Source organism: Diabrotica undecimpunctata, chromosome 2 (assembly GCF_040954645.1).
Source record: "Diabrotica undecimpunctata isolate CICGRU chromosome 2, icDiaUnde3, whole genome shotgun sequence".
NCBI classification, from domain to species: domain Eukaryota; kingdom Metazoa; phylum Arthropoda; class Insecta; order Coleoptera; family Chrysomelidae; genus Diabrotica; species Diabrotica undecimpunctata.
The window spans coordinates 3749700-3769788 of record NC_092804.1 but is presented as its reverse complement, the minus strand read 5'-3'; the positions used below and the strand labels follow the sequence as shown (position 1 = coordinate 3769788).

At 32.5% G+C, this 20089-nt stretch overlaps 2 protein-coding genes across 2 annotated transcripts; one reads left to right on the top strand and one right to left on the bottom strand.

Annotated features, from left to right (window-relative positions):
• Positions 1-1038: 1038 nt before the first annotated feature.
• Positions 1039-3342, bottom strand: LOC140434098 (zinc finger CCCH domain-containing protein 15 homolog). The gene is made up of 5 exons (XM_072522129.1): positions 3076-3342; positions 2545-2991; positions 2062-2257; positions 1650-1945; positions 1039-1307 (listed from the first exon to the last, which is right to left on the bottom strand). The coding sequence occupies exons 1-5, from the start codon at positions 3145-3147 to the stop codon at positions 1131-1133; spliced, it is 1188 nt and encodes a 395-aa protein (XP_072378230.1). The 5' UTR covers positions 3148-3342; the 3' UTR covers positions 1039-1130.
• Positions 3343-3937: 595 nt separating this feature from the next.
• On the top strand, positions 3938-16333 carry Cdc27 (cell division cycle protein 27). The gene is made up of 5 exons (XM_072522123.1): positions 3938-4269; positions 4340-4415; positions 5308-5455; positions 5674-6220; positions 10451-16333. Exons 1-5 carry the CDS (start codon positions 4246-4248, stop codon positions 12134-12136), a joined length of 2481 nt encoding a protein of 826 aa, XP_072378224.1. The 5' UTR covers positions 3938-4245; the 3' UTR covers positions 12137-16333.
• Positions 16334-20089: the final 3756 nt, after the last annotated feature.

Genomic DNA, 20089 nt, shown 5'->3' with positions numbered 1-20089 from the left:
CGTTCAATTCTCATTTGGTTCATATACAGATTTGCTTCAGTTATGTTTTTCTTGCTGGTGATCATTAGCTTGGTTTTGCTGGTGTTTATATCCAGTCCATATGTTCTACTTGTTTCCGTTATTTTGTTCATTAAGTTTTGCAGCCCTTCTATGGTATTGGAAAACACTATTGTATCATTTGCATACCGCAGGTTATTGAGATGCCTTCATCAATATCTTTTAGAGCCTCTACAAAAATGTGCTCCAAGTACAGATTGAATATCAGTGGTGAAATTATGTTAGCAGTTTTAAACTCTTTGTAAAACTTGTTCCAAATTTTATTTTTACCATTAACTTCATTATCAGACCATGGTACTTATGTTATTTTTGATCTGACATTTTTGAATAGGTGATATTTTATTTATCTGTAGATTGTTTAGATGAATTGCAGCATATCACCTTATATCCACACAAAGCAATTTAAGAATCTTTAATTTCACTTGTAACTCGAGCTTCACTAACCACTATTATTTTAGGACAAATACACAGCAGACTTAACTTGATTTGGGCTCTGTGCATCAATACTAAATAATATCTAGTATAGTAATACGTCTAGTTGTAATTTGATTATTCTGATAGTTTGGGTTTTTTTGACAGGATATATTATTTACAGTCCACATATGATGACATAACAGCAATTATAAACATAAACAAAGTTAAGGAGAACTAAAACACTGAATTATTCAACTCATTCACTTTAAAATGTAAGAGACAACTTATTTGGGCCATGTATATTTTATATCGCAACTATTCCCAAAGAAAAACTAAAGGGATACATATGCGCAGTTAAAAAAAATTGTTTTGGTTGAAACATGTTTTAAATTGGATATACATGGTATAAAAGGAACAATATAAATTTATTTTGTTAAATTTTGGAAACAATTTGTAAAATTTTCAATCTATTATTAGCATTTGAAGAATATAGTAAACATATTTTGAGTACTGTCGAGAAGCTCCTACTAACTAATATACCTATATATAAATAAATAAAACAAAAGATTTAAAATTTTTAATATTCTATTTACATTTTTTGGGCTTTAAAATTAAAAAGTAATCCGAAAGGGTTAATCATAAAAAATAACCCTTATTTTTTATTCCTCTAGATCTAGTTCTTGTAATTCTTCATCTAAGTCTTCCAAGTCTGACTCGAGGAAAAGGTTTTCATTAATAGCCACTGCAGTTGCACCTTCAGCTGGTTTTTCATCAGATGTTGTTGGTTGTACATTTTTAAACCTATCTTCTGTTGCCACAGTACCAGTTCCATCAACCTAAAAAAATTTTAATGTGTGAGAAAATCTGTGTATATTGTATTATCATCTAATGTACAATAGTCAAGCCTAAAATCTTGATAAATTCATGTTGTATTTGACTTGTTTTTTCCAACCCTTATGAGTCTTTTTGCAAATGCATAAAAAAATACGTTTGTATACCTAATAAAATCTTGATTTTAAAGAGTGCATCATCAATGAACTATCAAGATGATAAAATAGTATGACATGGAGAATATATTAACAGAAGAACATTTTTAGGATTTAGCAACACATGAATTAATAAATTCATTGATCTTTACTAAGCCTGTACTGTATAAAAAGACCTACAAAATATATTACCTCCTGTACATCATCTCCTATTATACTCAAATCTATTTCCTTATAAACAACAGCATCTTCTTCAGTAGGATAAGCCGAAGAATCAAATAGCTCATCTCCTTCTTCCATGTCATATTCAGTAGCCAGATCTGGATTGAAACTGAACATTTCCCTTCCAGAAATTCCAACTTGTCTGCCAGCCTTGAATTCATTCCTTTTCTTATCTTCATCTTTCTTGAGTTGATCTTTCTTGTCCTGTATCTTTCTTTTCTTCCAAGCCAAAAACGTTTCCAGTGTAATTCTTGTTTGACTGGGACCTAGACGGAAAAGATTAAAGTATTAAGTCTGTTATAAATACTCCCAAATGTTAAAACATTTTTAATAAATTTTAGAAATAGTAGAACAATATTTAAGCTAAATAAACTGTTCATACCTAAAGCTGCTCTTTCCTTTTCTATAAGATCTTCTAGAGTGATTTCATTTGCTTTATCTTCTAGTTTCTTTTTATCCTTTTTAAGGACAAATCCAGGTGGCAAGGCATGTCTGTAAATGCAATTTTCTCCTGTGGGGCATTGCCAGAACCAACCATACTTTGACTTTTCTACTGCTTCCAAAAAGTGTTTGCAAATCTAAAAAAAAAATGCAAATATATACCAGAGTATGTTCTCTGTATTTTGTGATAATAATGGCAGCTAAATTTACTGTTACTAAAAATTGTGTATCATTCAGCAATTATAATACTTAATTCTCTACAAATTTATCTCAAAATAACAATAATTGACATGTTCACAAAAGGCTGACATTTGAGTTACCAATAATCGAAATTTAATATTCAATTTCATCAACTTTTGTATTTTTTGTGACCTTTATATTATATAGTAAAAGCAAGAAAATACCAAATATAGTCAAAGCTTACAATATCAGTGGTTGGCATCTTTCCTTTCTCTCCATGTTTCTTTTCTATCACTTCCTTTAATTTAGCTTCATCCCAATTTTCCATAGTATCTTCTTCTTCATCATCATCTCTCATATCAAAATACAATGAACGCTTTTCTGCCTTTCTCTCTACAGCTAAATCATGAGAGAATTTACATTTGTCACCTTTACCACATTGTCCTTGTTTAAAGAAGGCACATACCACAGACTTGGGATCAGCACCTTTATCTATTTTTTGCATCTGGACTGGTTTAAATAGAGCAGCAAGTTCTTTCTGTTCTTTGAGCTTTTTCTCCTTCTCTAATTTCTTTTGATCTACCGCTGCTCCTAGAGGATGAATACCACCGGACTTGACTTGTTTTTCCACTTGTTGGATAAATTTTTGCTGTTTCGCCCCTTTTTTATTTTTTAAACCAAAAGTTTTATCCTACAACAAAAAATAAAAGTATATTATACTTAATTTAAGTCAGTATACACGGAGAAAAGCTCTAAACCTAAAGACAATACTTACTTCTATAATTTTTTCCTTCTTTTTGGCCTCAGTTTTTTTACTGGGAGCACCTGGTTTTGGTTTCGGAGGCATATTTGCAACGATAAAGTTCTTCTAAAAGTCCACTAGGAGATTGAGAATAAATACAATAGTTGTTCCAGCTAAAATATAAAGCGGACGAATTATAGAAGCATTAATAAATTTTAAATCTGGATCAGAATGTCATGCAGTCCTAAGTTGACAACCAGTTATTTCACCGCATCCACATTTTCTTCTACCGTTCGTTTGTTATATGTCATATGTCAATGTCAGCAAATTTAATTTTAAAAATACGAGATGTCTAAAAATGGTACTACTTATTTATTACCATTACTAAATAATTATGTATTTTGGAGGCTCCATCGTATTTTATCAATCATAATTATTTAATCTAATTAGATCCTTTGTCGTACCCCATCAATTCAATACTTATTTTTGAGGAGTTACTTTTTACAGTAATTTATGGACAAATCCTTGTGTATTGTGTGTATATAATACAAACGCGAGAGTACTTACAGATTAATTACTGTCGTCCTTATTTGGCATCCAAGAAACAAGATAAAGGGTTGCGACATAAATATTTATGAATTACTTCTTTAGAGAAGGTTATAGGATTGAGGTGATTGAGGAATACATTAGCATATTTGCGGACTTGTACTTATCAACTGTGATCGGAGATTATTAAACACACTGTTTCATACTGTTTGCTGTTTATATATATTTTTTTGTATGTGTTCCGTGGAAATATGTATGCATTAAATGAAGTACCAAATGCGCAAGTTCTCTATGTCAAATTGCCCATTTTAAATTTATCAGTACAACTTCGTAATAATCTTGTTATTCTAATAATAATCATATTAAAGTTTTATATCTAAATTAATAATGATTTTAGAACACTTGTATTTCAATTTAGTAATTTACTAAGAAGGTACCACTTCCAGTAACAAACGAATATCCATTAACGATTTTAAATCAAGTTGACGTTGACGTACAAGCATGTCAGTTTCAGTTATGTTATGTCAATCAAATAAGACAACAGGAACATTTTTCCATTTTAAGAAGCTAATAAAATAAATGTTAATTGTTTAGATTGACAATTATCAAGTTGATTAAAACTGGAATATGGATTAAGAGTCACCAACTATATTTACAATGATTGTACAGGAACCAGTTCAGGTGAGACGCAAAATAATGCTGTAAAAAATGTTATTCTTTTTTTATTTATATACAATTTTTTTTATTTTAGGCTGCCATTTGGCATTGTTTAAATCATCATGATTATACGGACGCAATATTTTTATCGGAACGTTTATATGCTGAAGGTAGGTTACAAAAGAGCTATTAATATAAAGTGTTAAATAGCAAAAGCTGTCTTACTTCAGTTAACTAGTTGTTACCTTCATTTCTATGATTAGATCAATATAATGCAATGTATCTTCATCTTTAAATATGCCTTATATATCAATAATCATAGTCTGCTTGGTCTTTTGCATATATGAGTTTCTGTTTTGTATTATTTATCAATAATTTCTATCTTGTTTTAGCTTCTTCTGATGTGTTTATTTTGTTCTTGCTTTTGTGTCTATTACTATGTCATGATACTTTGTATAGTAAAGATAAATACCATTTTTTTGTCTTTATTATGATCTGTGTTGTGTTCCAGATAGTTCTTACTAAAGTTTTAAAAGGTTTTTTGCCTCTGTCAGTTTTTGATATTTTCTTTTGTTGTAGTTTGTTTGATGGCTTTTATTATTGTTGGTAATGACATAATCTTTTTTTTAAATCAATATTTAAGTTGTGTAGTTTAAGTACATTATTAGTTATCTGTAATTGACAATCACAAAGATTGGATTAAAACACATGGTAAAGTGTAGATAAACTAGATTGCTTTGAAAATTAATTAGGTTATTATAGGGAGCTGTTCAACATTTTTAAAATTATTTTGTATACTTTTCCAAATTTTTCTCTTTTTAATTTGGTATAAACTTCTTTATTTCATATATTGGGCCTCAAAAACAGCTTTTGCCAAAATATTTTTGTGTGTGTTGTATGTAAATTATCTGTCTTTCGTATATAGCCATATATAAGGTATTACTTTTGCTTTTGAGTTCAATCCAATGCATAATTGTTGTTTTTTGTATTTATTTGTTTTAACATGTAAATAAATCTTGAGAAGTCTTGTTTACTATACAACTAATACATCTTTGATTACAGTGAATACTGAAGAAAGTTTATTTTTGTTGGCAACATCATATTATAGGAATGGGCAAAATGATCATGCTTATTATATACTTAAAGACAGAATAGGAAATTCGCCACAGTGTAGATATTTACTGGGGATGTGTGCCTATGAGTTAGAAAAGTAAGTATATCTTACAGTGTATTATATGGAGCCGTCGAAAAAAATCTAAACTACAGCAACCTGTTTAAATATGTGATTCCATGGTTTATCTTAATTACGATTATTTTCCATGGATCTATATTAATACAGTTTTCATGCAACAAAGATGAAGTTAGATTTTTTTTACTTTAGAACAAAAGTAAACAAATATAAAAACTAATTATTGTTATGTGTTATAGATATGCAGAGGCTGAAGCTACTATTCTAGAAAACAGTACATCAGGAAACAATTTAGATGATGAAGATCTAGTCAAAGAATTTGGAGAGCAAGCTGGTTTTGCATTGCTACTTCTGGGTAAAATTGCAGCTAAAACTGAACGCAAATCTAGAGCAGTCGATGCTTGGAAAAAAGCTCTTAAATTAAACCCATTCCTGTGGTCTAGTTTCGAACTTCTGTGCAAAATGGGAGAAAAAAAGGACCCAGCGGAAGTTTTCCAAATAAACAATATTGAAAATTTATCTATGTGCCAAGGAAACAGCATCAGTAATTTAGATAGTGTTATTATCACCAACAGTATGTCCACTATTGAGAACGATGAAAGCTTTATCAATACTCCCGAACAAGTTTTTAGTTTTAATCCTATTCATATGAACCATGCCAATGTCAAGCTGTTCTCCACACCAGATGAAAGCCCCTCAGTTCACCCTTTAGCTCTATCTGGAATCAGGCCATTGGCACCTTCACTCCAAAAATCTCTCAGGCCTCGATTTAAGGAAGTTGGAAGTGTAAGTACTTATTTATTAGTTATATTTATTTATTCCAAATGTAGGACTTTCTAATAAAACGGAACAGAAGTTTTAATTAATGGGTTTTTGTGCTTTGATACCACTATGCCATTTTCATGGAGGCTTGAATTGTTCCAGTAATAAGAGAGATTAACGGATTCATTTAAAATCGGTAACAATTCCCCTACAAACTGTCTTATCTATCCAAACTAACGCCATCACAACCTGGAGATTTTCCTTTTTGATTTTCATGACGTCTTATATTGTTTTCCAAGACTTGCCATTCAAGCAGATATTTTTTGATACTATATTTAGCAGAGGTTTTGATGGAGGTGGTATGTTATTTGCTGCAGATTTTTCTACTTACAAAAAGTATTGATTTAATTGGTAAGATATGTACTCAGCTTTGAATATAGGACTTCACAGGCAGTATTTTGTAATAATACATTGTTTTTTTTTTGAGTTTATATAGCCTGTGGTCTGGAATTATTTCTGTGTCATGTTTTATTTGTAACTGTTGATAGTGGACTTCTGTTAATTGAGGGAGTGAATGCTTGTATGTATATTTTATTATTAGAGACAAATTTGCTTACAGATTTTGCAAGCAAGTTCTTTAATATGACTGCTAAGGTTTTTGATATAACTGATTGTTCACCCCAGAGAAATATATCAGATAATCTTAAGAATTTGTAGTGTCCATTGTTTGGCCATCTTGTTTTACAGACTTCTAACCTTCTTAGCTTTTCTGCTTTGTATTATGTTGTTTACATCCCACGTGCATATTTTAAGTTTTTGCTTTTAACTTCAGGGACCTTTTTGTAGGATTTTCACTTGTTAACGACTGGGAAAGTCCTAAAATCTTCCTGTGTGAGATCATGTAATTTGAATTAATGATCAAAAACTGATATGTTTTCACTACTGCTTCACATGACAAATCTTTAATATAGTGGTTTTCCTTTACCCAACATTCTTCAACAATTCGTTGTTTCAAAATGTGAATACTGTCTGGTGCTGTAGCGTAAACCTTAGATTTCAAGTACTTCCTGAAAGAAATCTAATGGTGTGAGGTCCGGTGACAGAGCTGGCCATTTTATCGAACCTAGTCGTCCAATTTATCTACAACAATATTCCTCATCTATCTTGTTGAAACAAGAATTTCCAAGTTGCCGAGTTCATCCGGATTATCTTCCAGAATTTCAAGAATATTCGGCTTAATTGTCTTTTGTAACATCTCCAGATACCGGTTAAGTTAGAATTGAGAAAAACAGGTCCAACTATGTGGTATCCCAAAATACCTGCCCTAACATTTACTTTTTCTGAAAATTGAGTATGTTTTTCACGAAAGATGCGAGGATTTATGTCACTCCAATACCTCACATTGTGTTTTAACATTTCTATTAGGGGAAAAAGTACTTTCGTCACTAAAACAAATTGTTTTTATGTAATCTAGCTGTTGGTTGATTTGATAGGACATATTGTCACATAATTCTAGTCTTCGGTCTGAGTCATCATCTGAAAGTTGGTGCACAATTTTTAATTTGTATGGATGAAATTTGTTTTTAGCCAACACTCGATGTACTGATTCCACATATAGACGCAACTTGGACTGTAGAAGAAGTAGGGTTCACTACCATTTCTGCAATTATCCAATTTTTTTGTCATTACTAATTGTTGGTCTATGAGATCGTTTGGCATCTTGAACACTACTTTTTTCTTCAAACTTCCGAAGAAGCTGTCTCAAATAAATCCCTGGTATAGGGCTATCAGGGTACCTCTCATTAAAAAGATGTTCTGCTGCATGGAAATTGTTTGTATATTCACCAATTATTAAGACAGCTGCTACTTTGTCCATTGTATACATACCATTCTGCCCATGTAAACATATAAGCATCTGGTTAAACAATAATTTAACTATATATCCAAAGTAAAACTAGAGAATTGAAAAAGTCAACTTTTTTGACAAATAACCACAGCGATAATCGTTATTAATTAAATACGAAACTATAATTTTAGTACTTATTTAATTTTTTCATCAAAATCAGCTTAATCTATCGCTATTACGTCAGTTGTTGACTAGTTGAGAAACCTACGCATTCCCTCCAAATTTCACTATTATAAGTACGAACCCCTTCTCATATCAGTTGGCCCAACGTTAGATTCGTAAGAAAATTAAATTTTAGAGAAAAAAAATAAAAGCGCAGCGTAAATTTTATAAGTTGTAATGTATGGAACAACATTTTTGAATTTCCTAATTATAGAAAATATTTTATAACGTAATGAAAACTATTGATTAAACAGAATAATAATAAATTTAAAAAAACGCATAGAAATGTAATATTAACAAAAAAAAATGTGAAAATTGATCACTGAGTTTCATCCCCTTTATTTAATGACATGCAAAATTCTTCGAGGCATAGGGCCCGTTGTTCCAACGCTAATCAAAACTTGATTGTAATCAAATCTTTAATTAAAATCAAATACGTCACATTTTGAGGTTATGTTGACTGATTTATTTTATTCAATTAAACTTTCTGATGTTAATTTCATGTTTTTATTTACAAATCAATAATAATAATAATAAGCAATTTTTAATAATTTTGACAGCTGCTGTGACGTATTTTCTTGTAATTAAATATTTGATTACAATCAAGTTTTGATTAGCGTTCGAACAACCGGTCCATAATTTTTAAAAAGTTCTGACAAAATTCTAATGTAAACAAATTCCATATTTATTGCAATTTTTCCTTCAATTCGTTGACGGACCTGGCAGGATGTTTTCTCAAAGCTTTTTTATTTAGTGCACAAAAGTTTCTATCGGAGACAAGTCGGGACTGTTAGAAACCTATTCCAGAAGTGGTATGGTCTTCAATCCATTTTAAACTCTTTTTTGAAGTATGACAACCTGCGCCGTCCTGTTGGAAGACAAAATCTTCCACTGACGTTAAACGGTGTTCCGAATCGGTAAAAGAGGTTCTTCTAAAATATTCAAATATTTGTCCGTGTTTACAATCCCATCGATAAAATCCAACTTTCCCACACTTTCAGCCGACATGCTGCTCCAGATCATGACAGATGCAGGAAATTTGACTTTTCTCTTCAGACAGTCGGGATGGAAAGCTTAATTTTTCCTGCGAATGACGCGACTCCTACTGTCTCCAACACACACTTCAAATCTGGACTCATCACTCCATTGTATTGAATCCCATTGCGACTGAGTCCATCTTAGTCTATTTTTCTTTTGTTGTCATGTTAAAAGTGGCTTTTCCTTAGCCTAAAATAAAATGAAATTTACTAAAAACAATTCGTACTAATTTTTTCAACCATAAAACTTACTTTGTACGTACCAAATTCTAATTTGTGGGCCTCTCGGTGACTTGTTGATCTAGAAACCTGTCTTCCAATAACGTCACTCCATAAAACGCTTAGCTCCATATAATTTGCTCGTCGATTTTTCACTATAATGCGTCTTAATGTCCTTCGACCTGCTTCGGTTATTTTACTTTTTCGTACATTTCTAGGTTTTGTGACGACCGAACCTGTAGTTTTGTATCTTCTGACTATATTTCTTACACTATAGCGTGGCAATTGCAACATATTCGCGATTTGCGAATTAGATTTTCCAGAATTAAAAAATATAATAATGAATAACAAATTTTCTCATCGATAACTTTACCTCGACCCATTGTATAATCCACAAACGGCAAAAAGCTTTACAATACTGCAAAATACATTTGTCATTAACTGACAATAATATTGTTTTGATGTCATTTTTCTATAGCTACCTCAAGATTTAACGTAATTATGAAAAAATCATATGTTGACATAAGTGAATGACACTCGTCAGGATTTAGTGAAATATTTTTTATTGCTGAAAATAAATAAAAAAACCGTAAGGGTAATGTTTTTAATAAATATTAATAAAAATGCCATATTAATTAATATGGGAACTTATAAAACCTTGCAGAGTATAATTTGTTTATGGTAATCGATTTAAACTGCAAATTCCATAGGTGGGCCAACTGAAATGGGAAGGGGCTCGTACTTATATTAAGTTATTCCATTGTAGCGTAGCTCTGAAGATGGCTTTGTAAGCCGAAAATAAAAAAAAATAAAATATATTACACAGTTTTAAAATACTTTTCTTTTCAATTCATTCATACACCTCTATTTGTTATAGTCTGATACACACTCTATATTCAACATAGCATATCTAGCAAAAACAATTTTTAGTTCCAGACTCCACCCAATCACGAATCTCAACCCGCATTCGGCCAGCTGTTCGAAACCTCCCACGATACCCTCAACACACCCGACATGATTTCACCGACGACGCTCACGGAATCGAACAACCACCACCAGTCGCTGGCGAAACGAGTGAGGGCCCAAGTCGATCAGTTCATCGGTCGTAAGGAGTCGATTTTTCAAAACTGTAAGCCGGTGTTTAGCCAATCCACTAACGTGCCCGTAACTAAGACCCCCACGATTCCGCTAGCGGTACAACCGGGTCAAAACGTACGAAGAAGTTCGAGATTATTCAGTAATAGTTATTCGGTTAAGGAAAACAACAAATCGCCTAGTAGAAATAAGTTTGCTACACCAAAGTCGCCGTCTCGTAAAACTAAGCAGCGTATGGCTAAGTGTAATCTGAATAAAAACGCGAATTTTGCGGAAATGAACACTAAGAACAAAATAGAAAAAGAAAAGACGGAAACGGTGACTTCCGCTGACGCGAAGACGGAAAAAAGTGCAATATCCAACACGACAGAAAACTGCTTACAGCAAGTAGTCTACATGCAAAAGCAGAGCGCTGAGGGCTTGATGTCTTTGTTAAGAGAAATCGGCCAGGCTTATATGGATTTGTCGCAATTCGAGTGCGCCGCCGCCATCGAGAGGCTCAATTCGTTACCACCCAATCAGTTTAAAACCTCCTGGGTACAGTGCTTGTTAGGTCTTGCCTATTTCGAAATGTTAGACTTTGAAAACAGTATTAAATATTTCGGGGAAGTCCACAGTAAAGAACCCTATCGCTTAGAATACATGGATATTTATTCCACGGCGTTGTGGCACTTACAAAAGGAAGTAACGCTCTCGGCTTTAGCTCAAGATTTAATATCCGCGAATAAAAACTCTCCTCTAACGTGGTGTGTCAGTGGGAATTGTTTTTCGCTGCACAAAGAACACGATACTGCTATTAAATTTTTCCAAAGAGCTGTTCAGGTCGATCCGAATTTCCCGTACGCTTATACTCTGTTGGGACACGAATACATCACCACGGAAGAGCTTGACAAAGCCATGAGTTGCTTTAGAAACGCTATAAGACTGGATCCTAGGCATTACAATGCCTGGTTCGGCATAGGGACGATATACTCCAAGCAGGAACGTTATCAATTAGCCGAAATGAACTACTCCAAAGCGCTGTCTATTAATCCGAAGAGTTCGGTGATTCTTTGCCATATAGGGGTGGTTCAACACGCCCTAAAAGATACAGAAAAGGCTTTGGCTACGTTCAACACAGCCATATTCAATAACCCCCATAGTCCACTATGCAAATTCCACAGAGGATCCATCTACTTCGCTCTGGGGAGACACGCCGAGGCTCTCAAAGAGCTCGAAGAACTGAAAGAAATCGTACCCAAAGAATCTTTAGTATATTATCTTATAGGTAAGGTCCACAAGAAACTAGGCAACACCGATCTGGCTCTGATGCACTTCAGCTGGGCGACGGATCTGGACCCCAAGGGAGGCAGTAGTCAAATCAAGGAAGCCTTCGACCCGTCTATAGGCAGGAGCGAGAACGAAGTAGAATCTCCAATTTCTCCCGCTCCGGACGAATACCAATCGGAGAGCAATTCGGTTCCGAGGTTCGGCCCGCTGAATTTCAACGGCTTGCCAGATGACAGTGAAGATAGTTTTTAATAATTTTATTAAGTGTAACTATTGAAAATAGAGTAATCATTTATCGATGTGTGATTCAAACGGTCTAGAATTACTCGCAAAGAATTGGAAATTATATTTATTATACAACTTCGTTTATCAATCAATTTATTGCGTTACCTCTATGCTGTTATCTACTGAACATTCACTCATCTTCGTTTTCTTGTGTTTTGAAATGTATATATACTGTTTATGCTATCTCCGTAAGTCCCTACTTCTCTTTTTCAATGAAATAAAGGAATCTGTTCTAAATAATAAGTCAATATACGCAGTCGAGTAATCAAAAAGATAGATTTATCACCCCACTACACTCACCACTTAACTGCTGAATCGATCCGGTGAGTTTTAAGCTTCAAAGACTTCATTAACAGTTCTTTAATGAGTCGATATTTTGCAATGGAGTCATTAAAAGGAACCATTTAACACACCTTTATTTATAAGTACCTGTCAATGAATTTGAGGACTTTTAAGCCTAACAAATCCTGCTCATACTAACTTTACTGCGTTAGTTACAGGAGAAATTGATTTTTCTTCACTTTAGTCATTTTAATTCTCTACTTCGTTCGGTCGCCAATAACGCCGATTTAGATCGGAATCGATTAATTAGAGGAGAATGTTTTAAATAAGGAGTCAATAATACTCAACTGAGTAATTAAAAGGTTCATTTTGCACCGCTTGTTCTATCTTAACTGACTTTTGAATCGGTTTGGGGACTTCATCAAAACATCAAAAACTTTACTGGAAGTCACTGTTTCTCGATAGTAGGGAATCAATTCTACGCAATCGACTCATTAAAAAGAACTATTTACTACATCTTTATTTACATAGTCATGTGAATGAATTCGAGGGCTTTTAAGCTTCACAAATCCTGCTAAGACTATCGTTATTGCGTTAATTACACGAGAGGTTGATTCTTTCAATTAATTTGATTCCTTTTTACGTTTGTTCATCCAAAAGATTATTTTACCCCGCCTATTCTATCGTAACTGACTTTTGAGTCGGGGAATTGGGGAATTCTAAACATCAAAAACTTTACTGGAAGTCACGGTTTCTCGATAGTAGGGAATCAATTCTACGCAATCGACTCATTAAAAGGAACTATTTACTACACCTCTATTTACAAAGTCATGTGAATGAATTCGAAAGCTTTTAAGCTTCACAAATCCTGCTAAGACTATCGTTATTGCGTTAATTACACGAGAGGTTGATTCTTTCAATTAATTTGATTCCTTTTTAAGTTTGTTCATCCAAAAGGTTATTTTACCCCGTCTGTTCTATCTTAACTGACTTTTGAATCGGTTTGGGGACTTCTTAACATCAAAAACTTTACTGGAAGTCACGGTTTCTCGATAGGAGGAAATCAATTCTACGCAATCGACTCATTAAGTTATTGTGTTAATTACAGGAGCGGTTAATTCTTTCAATCAATTTGATTTCCTTTTACGTTTGTTCGTCCAAAAGGTTATTTTAAACCGCTTACTCTATCTTAACTGACTTTTGAATCGATTCAGGGACTTGTAAACATCAAAAATTTGCTGGGTGTTACGGTTTAGATAGTAATGAATCAGTACTACGCAATTGGCTCATTAAAAGGAACCATTTATTACACCTCTATTTAAAAAGGCATGTGAATGAATTCTAGGTCTTTTAAGGTTTGTAAATCCTGTTTAGACTAACATTAATATAAAATTACTCTCCAAAAAAGTTGATCAACAAAAGAAACCATTTATTCAATCTCGACTTTTTCAAATGGTCGCTGACTGAGTTTTGATACTTTTAAAACTTCAAAAACTCCTTTGAGACTAACGTTCTTGTCTATTAGTGTGCTAATAGTCCTCCAAAGCTCAAAAGTAAACACTTACCCATCGCTATTTTCTCAATCGATTCAAATGATTTAAAATATGTAATTAGTTCAAAGCAGTGACTCCATACTGCGCGACCGAATCATCAAAAGAAACCGTTGTTTATACATAATTTCCTTAGTATAAAATTCCCGAACCGATTCAACGACCAGTTTTGAAAGTAGAGATAGGATACACTGATCTTTTTAATAACTCGATTTCTGGTATTGACTCTTCTTCGATAAATATTCCTTCCTTTCATCATTTTCGTTTTAAATTAACGTCACCGATTAAAGAACGAAATAGGAAAACTGGAATACATAAAAGAAGCAATTTCAAGGATGTATAGAAGACGACGGAGCAGATTAATCGAATGAAGGACTTTTCTTACAAATTAACACAATACTGTTGATGTAAGCGGTATTTAGGAAGCCTAAAGACACTACAATACATTCAGGAGGAGCCAGGGTAAATAGAGGTGCGATAAATGTTCCTTTTGATGACTCGATTATGTAGTATACATTCACTATTTTAAAGCGATTCTTCTTAACCATTACTGCTAGCGGAGTTTTGAAGTTTCCTAATTGATTCGGCAGTGAATTGAAGACAGAATCTTGAATTAAAAGCCGGTTTTAAGATAATTGTAAAGGAAGTTCGTTGCTTCAATCATTGTGTTTTGTTGTCTTCTGTTTATTCTTGAAATTACTCTTTGCATGTAGGTGTGCTTTTCTACTTCATTCGGTAACAAAAAATTCGGAACGGATCTGTTTAGAGAGTCAATGCATATTCAATTGAGTCATCAAATGAATCAATTTATCTGATCTCTATCTTCTCCGCAGAATTTTTTATCGGTTCAGTGAGTTTGTAGTTACAAAACTCCACTGAGGGTAAGTGAACAAATACACTCAATCTAGTCTTCAAAAGAAATCGTTGTATTGCCTGTGTTATTTTAACAGAAGTTTCTCCGGTCTCTTGATTATATTGTATCCTGCTCGTTTTTATTTATACTGTGCTAATACCGATAGGTACTCACATCTCCGAAACTTCAGAAGAAACCATTTAACCCATCTCTACTTTCCTCATTTTCTCTCAATGATTTCAAAGACTGTTTGTTGTTGATTATTAAAGAAATATTTTGTATACAAATATTTATTTCCGATTCTTTGTTCATCTAGATCAAAAAATCGATGTTATTTACACTGATTCTAAATTGATTTTTTCGAATTTTAAATTCACATTTTATTTTGAATTTGAATAAATACCCAAAAATTTAGATATATGGTTTTTATAATTTTCAAATATAAGAGGCATAAGAGTTAAAGGTTTGTTAACTTGTGGAATATTTTCAGTAGGGGAGGGGGGGTTGAAATGTGTGTAATATTTATCATATTTTTATAGGTAGGTCACTTTCAGTTGTCACAGGAGTGACTACTGCTCCAAATTGCTGCTACATCGATATAATTTTCACATGAGCAATAGAACAATTATTTTTTAGATGTATATAGTTGAATTTTTTCCTTAATTGTTAAATTTTAGTGCCGAAAAAACATTTAATAACGTATTTTAGAAAATAATACTGACAGCTGTCAAAATTCTCTTCGTTCTAAACTTCCTAGAGGATATTCTTAAGTTGTCCGATTGTATTTTTATGATGTAACACCCGAAGCTGAAAGTGGCGTACAAAAAATTTTTTATGGAGAAATTTTAGTTTTGTAATGCACCATTATTTATTTATTTTTATTCCCAAATGTGTTCCTTTTACATACTTCCCATTGTTTTTTGTTTTCATAATAGTCCAACCTGTCATCGGTTTGGCAACATGCTTTCTTAGGTAGGTACGTCTAAATATACAATTTACAAATACAGAGTTACCTAAGTGTCTATTTCTTAGGTCTTAACAGTAAAATTGTTTGTTTTCCTTCATAATACAGTAACACAGTGCTAAAATTTGTCTGTCTGACAGATGTGTGAATATAACAAGAACTAATACATAACACAGTGCGGCAACGCTGTGGCGCGTTTTGTATGTAGGTATGAAAATATACTATTTCCAGATGAATATTTTCTACCCCTAAATAAATTGTAAGACTTCAGACAGCAAAAAGATGAGTTTTTACCGTTATTTTTAAAACCAATCAGTTGGTAGTCTACTGAAACCTTCCATTATTCGCTGGCGCGGCGCATTAACTTCAAAAACGATTGTCGTAGTTACAGAATGCTTATTTTGTGAAAATAGACTGGATTCTTATCGATGTTTTGTGTAAAAGATTTAATTTTGTATATTACTATGTTATATATAATTTTTTGACTATGTAAATAAAATATTTATGGAAAATAATGTTTTTTTATATAATATCAATACGACAAGGGCTTTTGGCTCACGTTAGACTTCCAATTTACGAGCGTAAGTTAAAATTTTTTATTTTATCCAAGTTAATTTATATAGCCTAAGATCCCAGTGCAGGATCACTACGTTCATAATGTAGTTCATCACTCACATTTTTACATACATTTAAAATTAGGAGAATACATTGATAATAAGTTGCCAGTAATATACTATGGGTGTATACAATTGGTGAAGATTTGGTTAAACCAGCTGCTGCAAAAATGGCAGAGATTATGTGTGGTCAAAAAGAAGCGAAGAAACTGAATTCAGTGCCCTTGTCTGCGAGAATTGTGAAAGAACGAACTTCTATATTAGCAGAAAATGTGAAGGAAGCGAAGGTTATTTTCGCATTAAAACAGGCTAAATATTTTGATATTCAGCTTGATGAGACAACTGATTTTAGTAGCAATTCACAGCTAATGGTATATGTTCGCTACAAAGGTGCAGATAATTTTGAAGAGGAATTGCTTCTAGAAAATAACAAGAAATTATCATTTACTTATATTTTCTGTGGGGGCGAATTTTTTTCCTCAACTATATATTACTGTTATTACTGTTATGTATTACTAGGTATTACATTGATAAATTGAATAAATGATGTTTAAATTACATTTTTAGTTATTGTTTTCTTTTCAAAATTATCATGGGGCTATAATATGAAAGATGCTAAAAAGAGGCGGTTTCGTTTTTTTGCTCTTCGCCATGTGGTAATATCAACTTACACAAAAATATTTTGAGGTAATGATTAAAAAAGTTCCCCGACCGCTGCATTAAGAAGTTACTGTTACTCGTGTATGTATGCAGAGAATGCGTCATCATAATTATCTCAAAGATATGTAACTAACTCAGGTTATATAGTAACAACTACATTTGGCAAAATACAATTTATTAAAATACATTTTATATACCTATAACATCAAATAGTAAACAAAAACGAAGTACCAATCAAATATGCCATGGCCAATGCAAGTTTTATCAAATATTTCGTTTTTGGCGTAAAACATATTCGTTCACAATACCTTTTAAAGTCTTATAGTCACAGGCGTGACCACAGCGGGTCCTATGGAACCCACACTAACTTACCAAGGGAGCAAAAATTGGGATGGTTCACTTTTAGAAACAACTTATCTGTGAGTATTTTGAGTAATATTAACTAAACGAGATATTAAACTAAAAAGTAAAAGTTTTTTGAATTCCTGATGTATTAAAAATAAGCACCATCACCCCTATTCAAAAAATACCCCCCAACACTATCAAAGCTGAAGAATTCCGACCAATCAATACTTTACCTCCTATAGAGAAAATATTAGAAATTGCTGTTTATGAACAATTATTAGAACATGTAACAAAAAATAAAATTTTAATTAATAATCAATCAGGTTTTCGAAATCAATTCTCTTGTGAATCAGCGTTACAAGTTACATTATGTCACATAAAGAGTAATTTAGATAAAAATAAGTACGTAGTCGGTGTATTTCTTGATTTAAAAAGAGCTTTTGAAACCATTGACAGGACAATAATAAAACAGTATAGGAGGTACAGTAATTGCGTGGTTAGAAAATTATTTACAAGATCGCAAACAAAAAGTTCGATTTAAAGACCAATTGTCATCAGAAATAGATAGTAATACAGGGATTCCTCAAGGTAGTGTATTAGGCCCCCTTTTATTTATTCTGTACATTAACGATATCGATATTTTTGTAATTTGTGAATTTAATAATCCTTTTGCCGATGATACTCTAATCTGTTGTAGTGATAAAAATTTTAATGTAGCTATTCAAAAAATGAACACTATTTTAGATATGGTTAATAAATATTTAAAAATGAACGTGAAAAAAACAAAGGAATGGTTTTCACTACCAAACATAAATATATGTTGCTTGATTCTGAAATCATAAATTTAAATATTAATAATGAAAAAATTGAAATTGTCACAACAGTTAAATATTTGGGATTCCAGCTTGACAATATTCTGAATTTTGAGAGTCACTTCGAGTACGTTCATAAAAAAGTATCAAAAAAACTTTACTTTCTGAGTAGAATATCTCAAAATATATCAATGGAGTCAAAAATAACAGTATATAACACAATTATTCAACCTTATTTTGACAATTGCTCATCAATCTTATATCTATTTAACCTTAACAAACTTAACATGCTATAAAAATTACAGAACTGTGGAATGAGAATAATTCTTAAAACAAATCGCCGTACCCCAATTGGGACGATGTTAAATACTCTAAATTGGTTCTCTATTGAAAATAGACTGTTTTATTTCACCATGATTTTGGTCTTCAAAATAGTAAATGGCTTATCACCTGAATATTTTCAAAAATTCATTTCTTTCAACAAAAGTATTCATTCTTATAATACCTGAAGTTTAGATGACATATATGTACCTAGAACTATGTATAAAAGTACGATGAATTCGCTCTTTTTTAAAGGCTTCCTTAAATTTAATCAGTTACCAACATCTTTAAAAAAATGTACTAGTCTCAATAATTTCAAAATGTTACTTAAACAATATATCAAAAATTTATAGTGTACTTTCCTTATATTGTATGTGTCTTAGGTTTTTCTATTTAAATAAAGATCTATCTATAAATCAGTTAAAAATTATAGGTAAATGCACTGCTGAAGGCAATTAATAATGAGAAATTGTGGGTGTTATTGGTACAGTAGAATCATTAGGTGTACTCATGAGCCAAAACAAAGCTGGAGACTCAATTGCTGGTGTTTGAGCTTTAGTACAAGCATTTGACTGATGCTTCACTGAATACAATGATGAATGAGAAGTGTCTAGTCTAGAATCATTTGACTGATGTACCGTTAAAGGTAATGGTGAAGAAGTTGTTGATGTTTGTGCTCTAGTGGAAGACAATAATGAATGGGAAGTTCTTGGTGCAAAAGGATTCAATGGATGCACTGCTGAAGATAATGGTGAAGAAGTCGCTGCTGTTTGGGTACTAGTAGCAGTATTTTGATGGTGCACTGAAGGATTATAAAGTTTCGGTGCTAGTGGCCTAGTAGAAGCATTTGGTGAACTCATTAGCGGAAGCTTTGTTGGATATGAAGTTTCTGGTATTTTTATTTCAGTAGAAACATTTGACTGATATCTTACCGAAGACAATGATGAGTTGGAAGTTCCCGGTGTAGAATAGTCAGACTGATGTACTGCTGAAGAAGTCGGTTCTGTTTGAGTCCTTTTAAAAGCATCTGGATGACTAATTGTTGATGATATAGATGATAAAGTAGCTGCCTGTGGCATCTTGTCTTTTGTTAATACAGTACTTCTAGGTTTTGCGGCTGCTTTAATAGAAAAAAATGCTTGTATTTTATTATTTGTTGCATTACTAGATACTCTATTGAGCCTTAAGTGTGAAGCAGATGAACTTAAACCAGATACTCTTGATGTGAATGTCCCAGCTTGTGGCGTATCATTCTTAGCTTTTACAGAATTACTTGTGGCTGCAGCTGTTTCGTTATTGTTTTTATTGATAAATCTAGCAGAATTCAATGTATTCGTTGCTGTTTGGGTAGTAGTTCTTATTGCAGTTGCAGGTTTAAAAACATGTATATATTCTTCAGGGCGTCGCGTGTTCATAGGAGAAATATCGATGGGTGAATCAATATCTAATTCATTATACTGACTATCTAGATTTTTCGTTGGAGATGTTATATTTAAGGTTTTATATCTTATATGTAAGC

What these genes read in the sequence shown, in the direction of transcription:
- LOC140434098 (XM_072522129.1), bottom strand. Translation starts at nt 3,147, where the DNA reads ATGCCTCCGAAACCAAAACCAGGTGCTCCCAGTAAAAAAACTGAGGCC. An exon ending in AGATGCCAACCACTGATATT is followed by an intron (nt 2,258 to 2,544) that starts GTAAGCTTTGAC and finishes TTTTTTTTTTAG; the next exon opens with ATTTGCAAACACTTTTTGGA. An exon ending in TAGGAGATGATGTACAGGAG is followed by an intron (nt 1,308 to 1,649) that starts GTAATATATTTT and finishes AAATTTTTTTAG; the next exon opens with GTTGATGGAACTGGTACTGT.
- Cdc27 (XM_072522123.1), top strand. Translation starts at nt 4,246, where the DNA reads ATGATTGTACAGGAACCAGTTCAG. An exon ending in TTGTACAGGAACCAGTTCAG is followed by an intron (nt 4,270 to 4,339) that starts GTGAGACGCAAA and finishes TTTTTATTTTAG; the next exon opens with GCTGCCATTTGGCATTGTTT. An exon ending in GATTTAAGGAAGTTGGAAGT is followed by an intron (nt 6,221 to 10,450) that starts GTAAGTACTTAT and finishes AACAATTTTTAG; the next exon opens with TTCCAGACTCCACCCAATCA.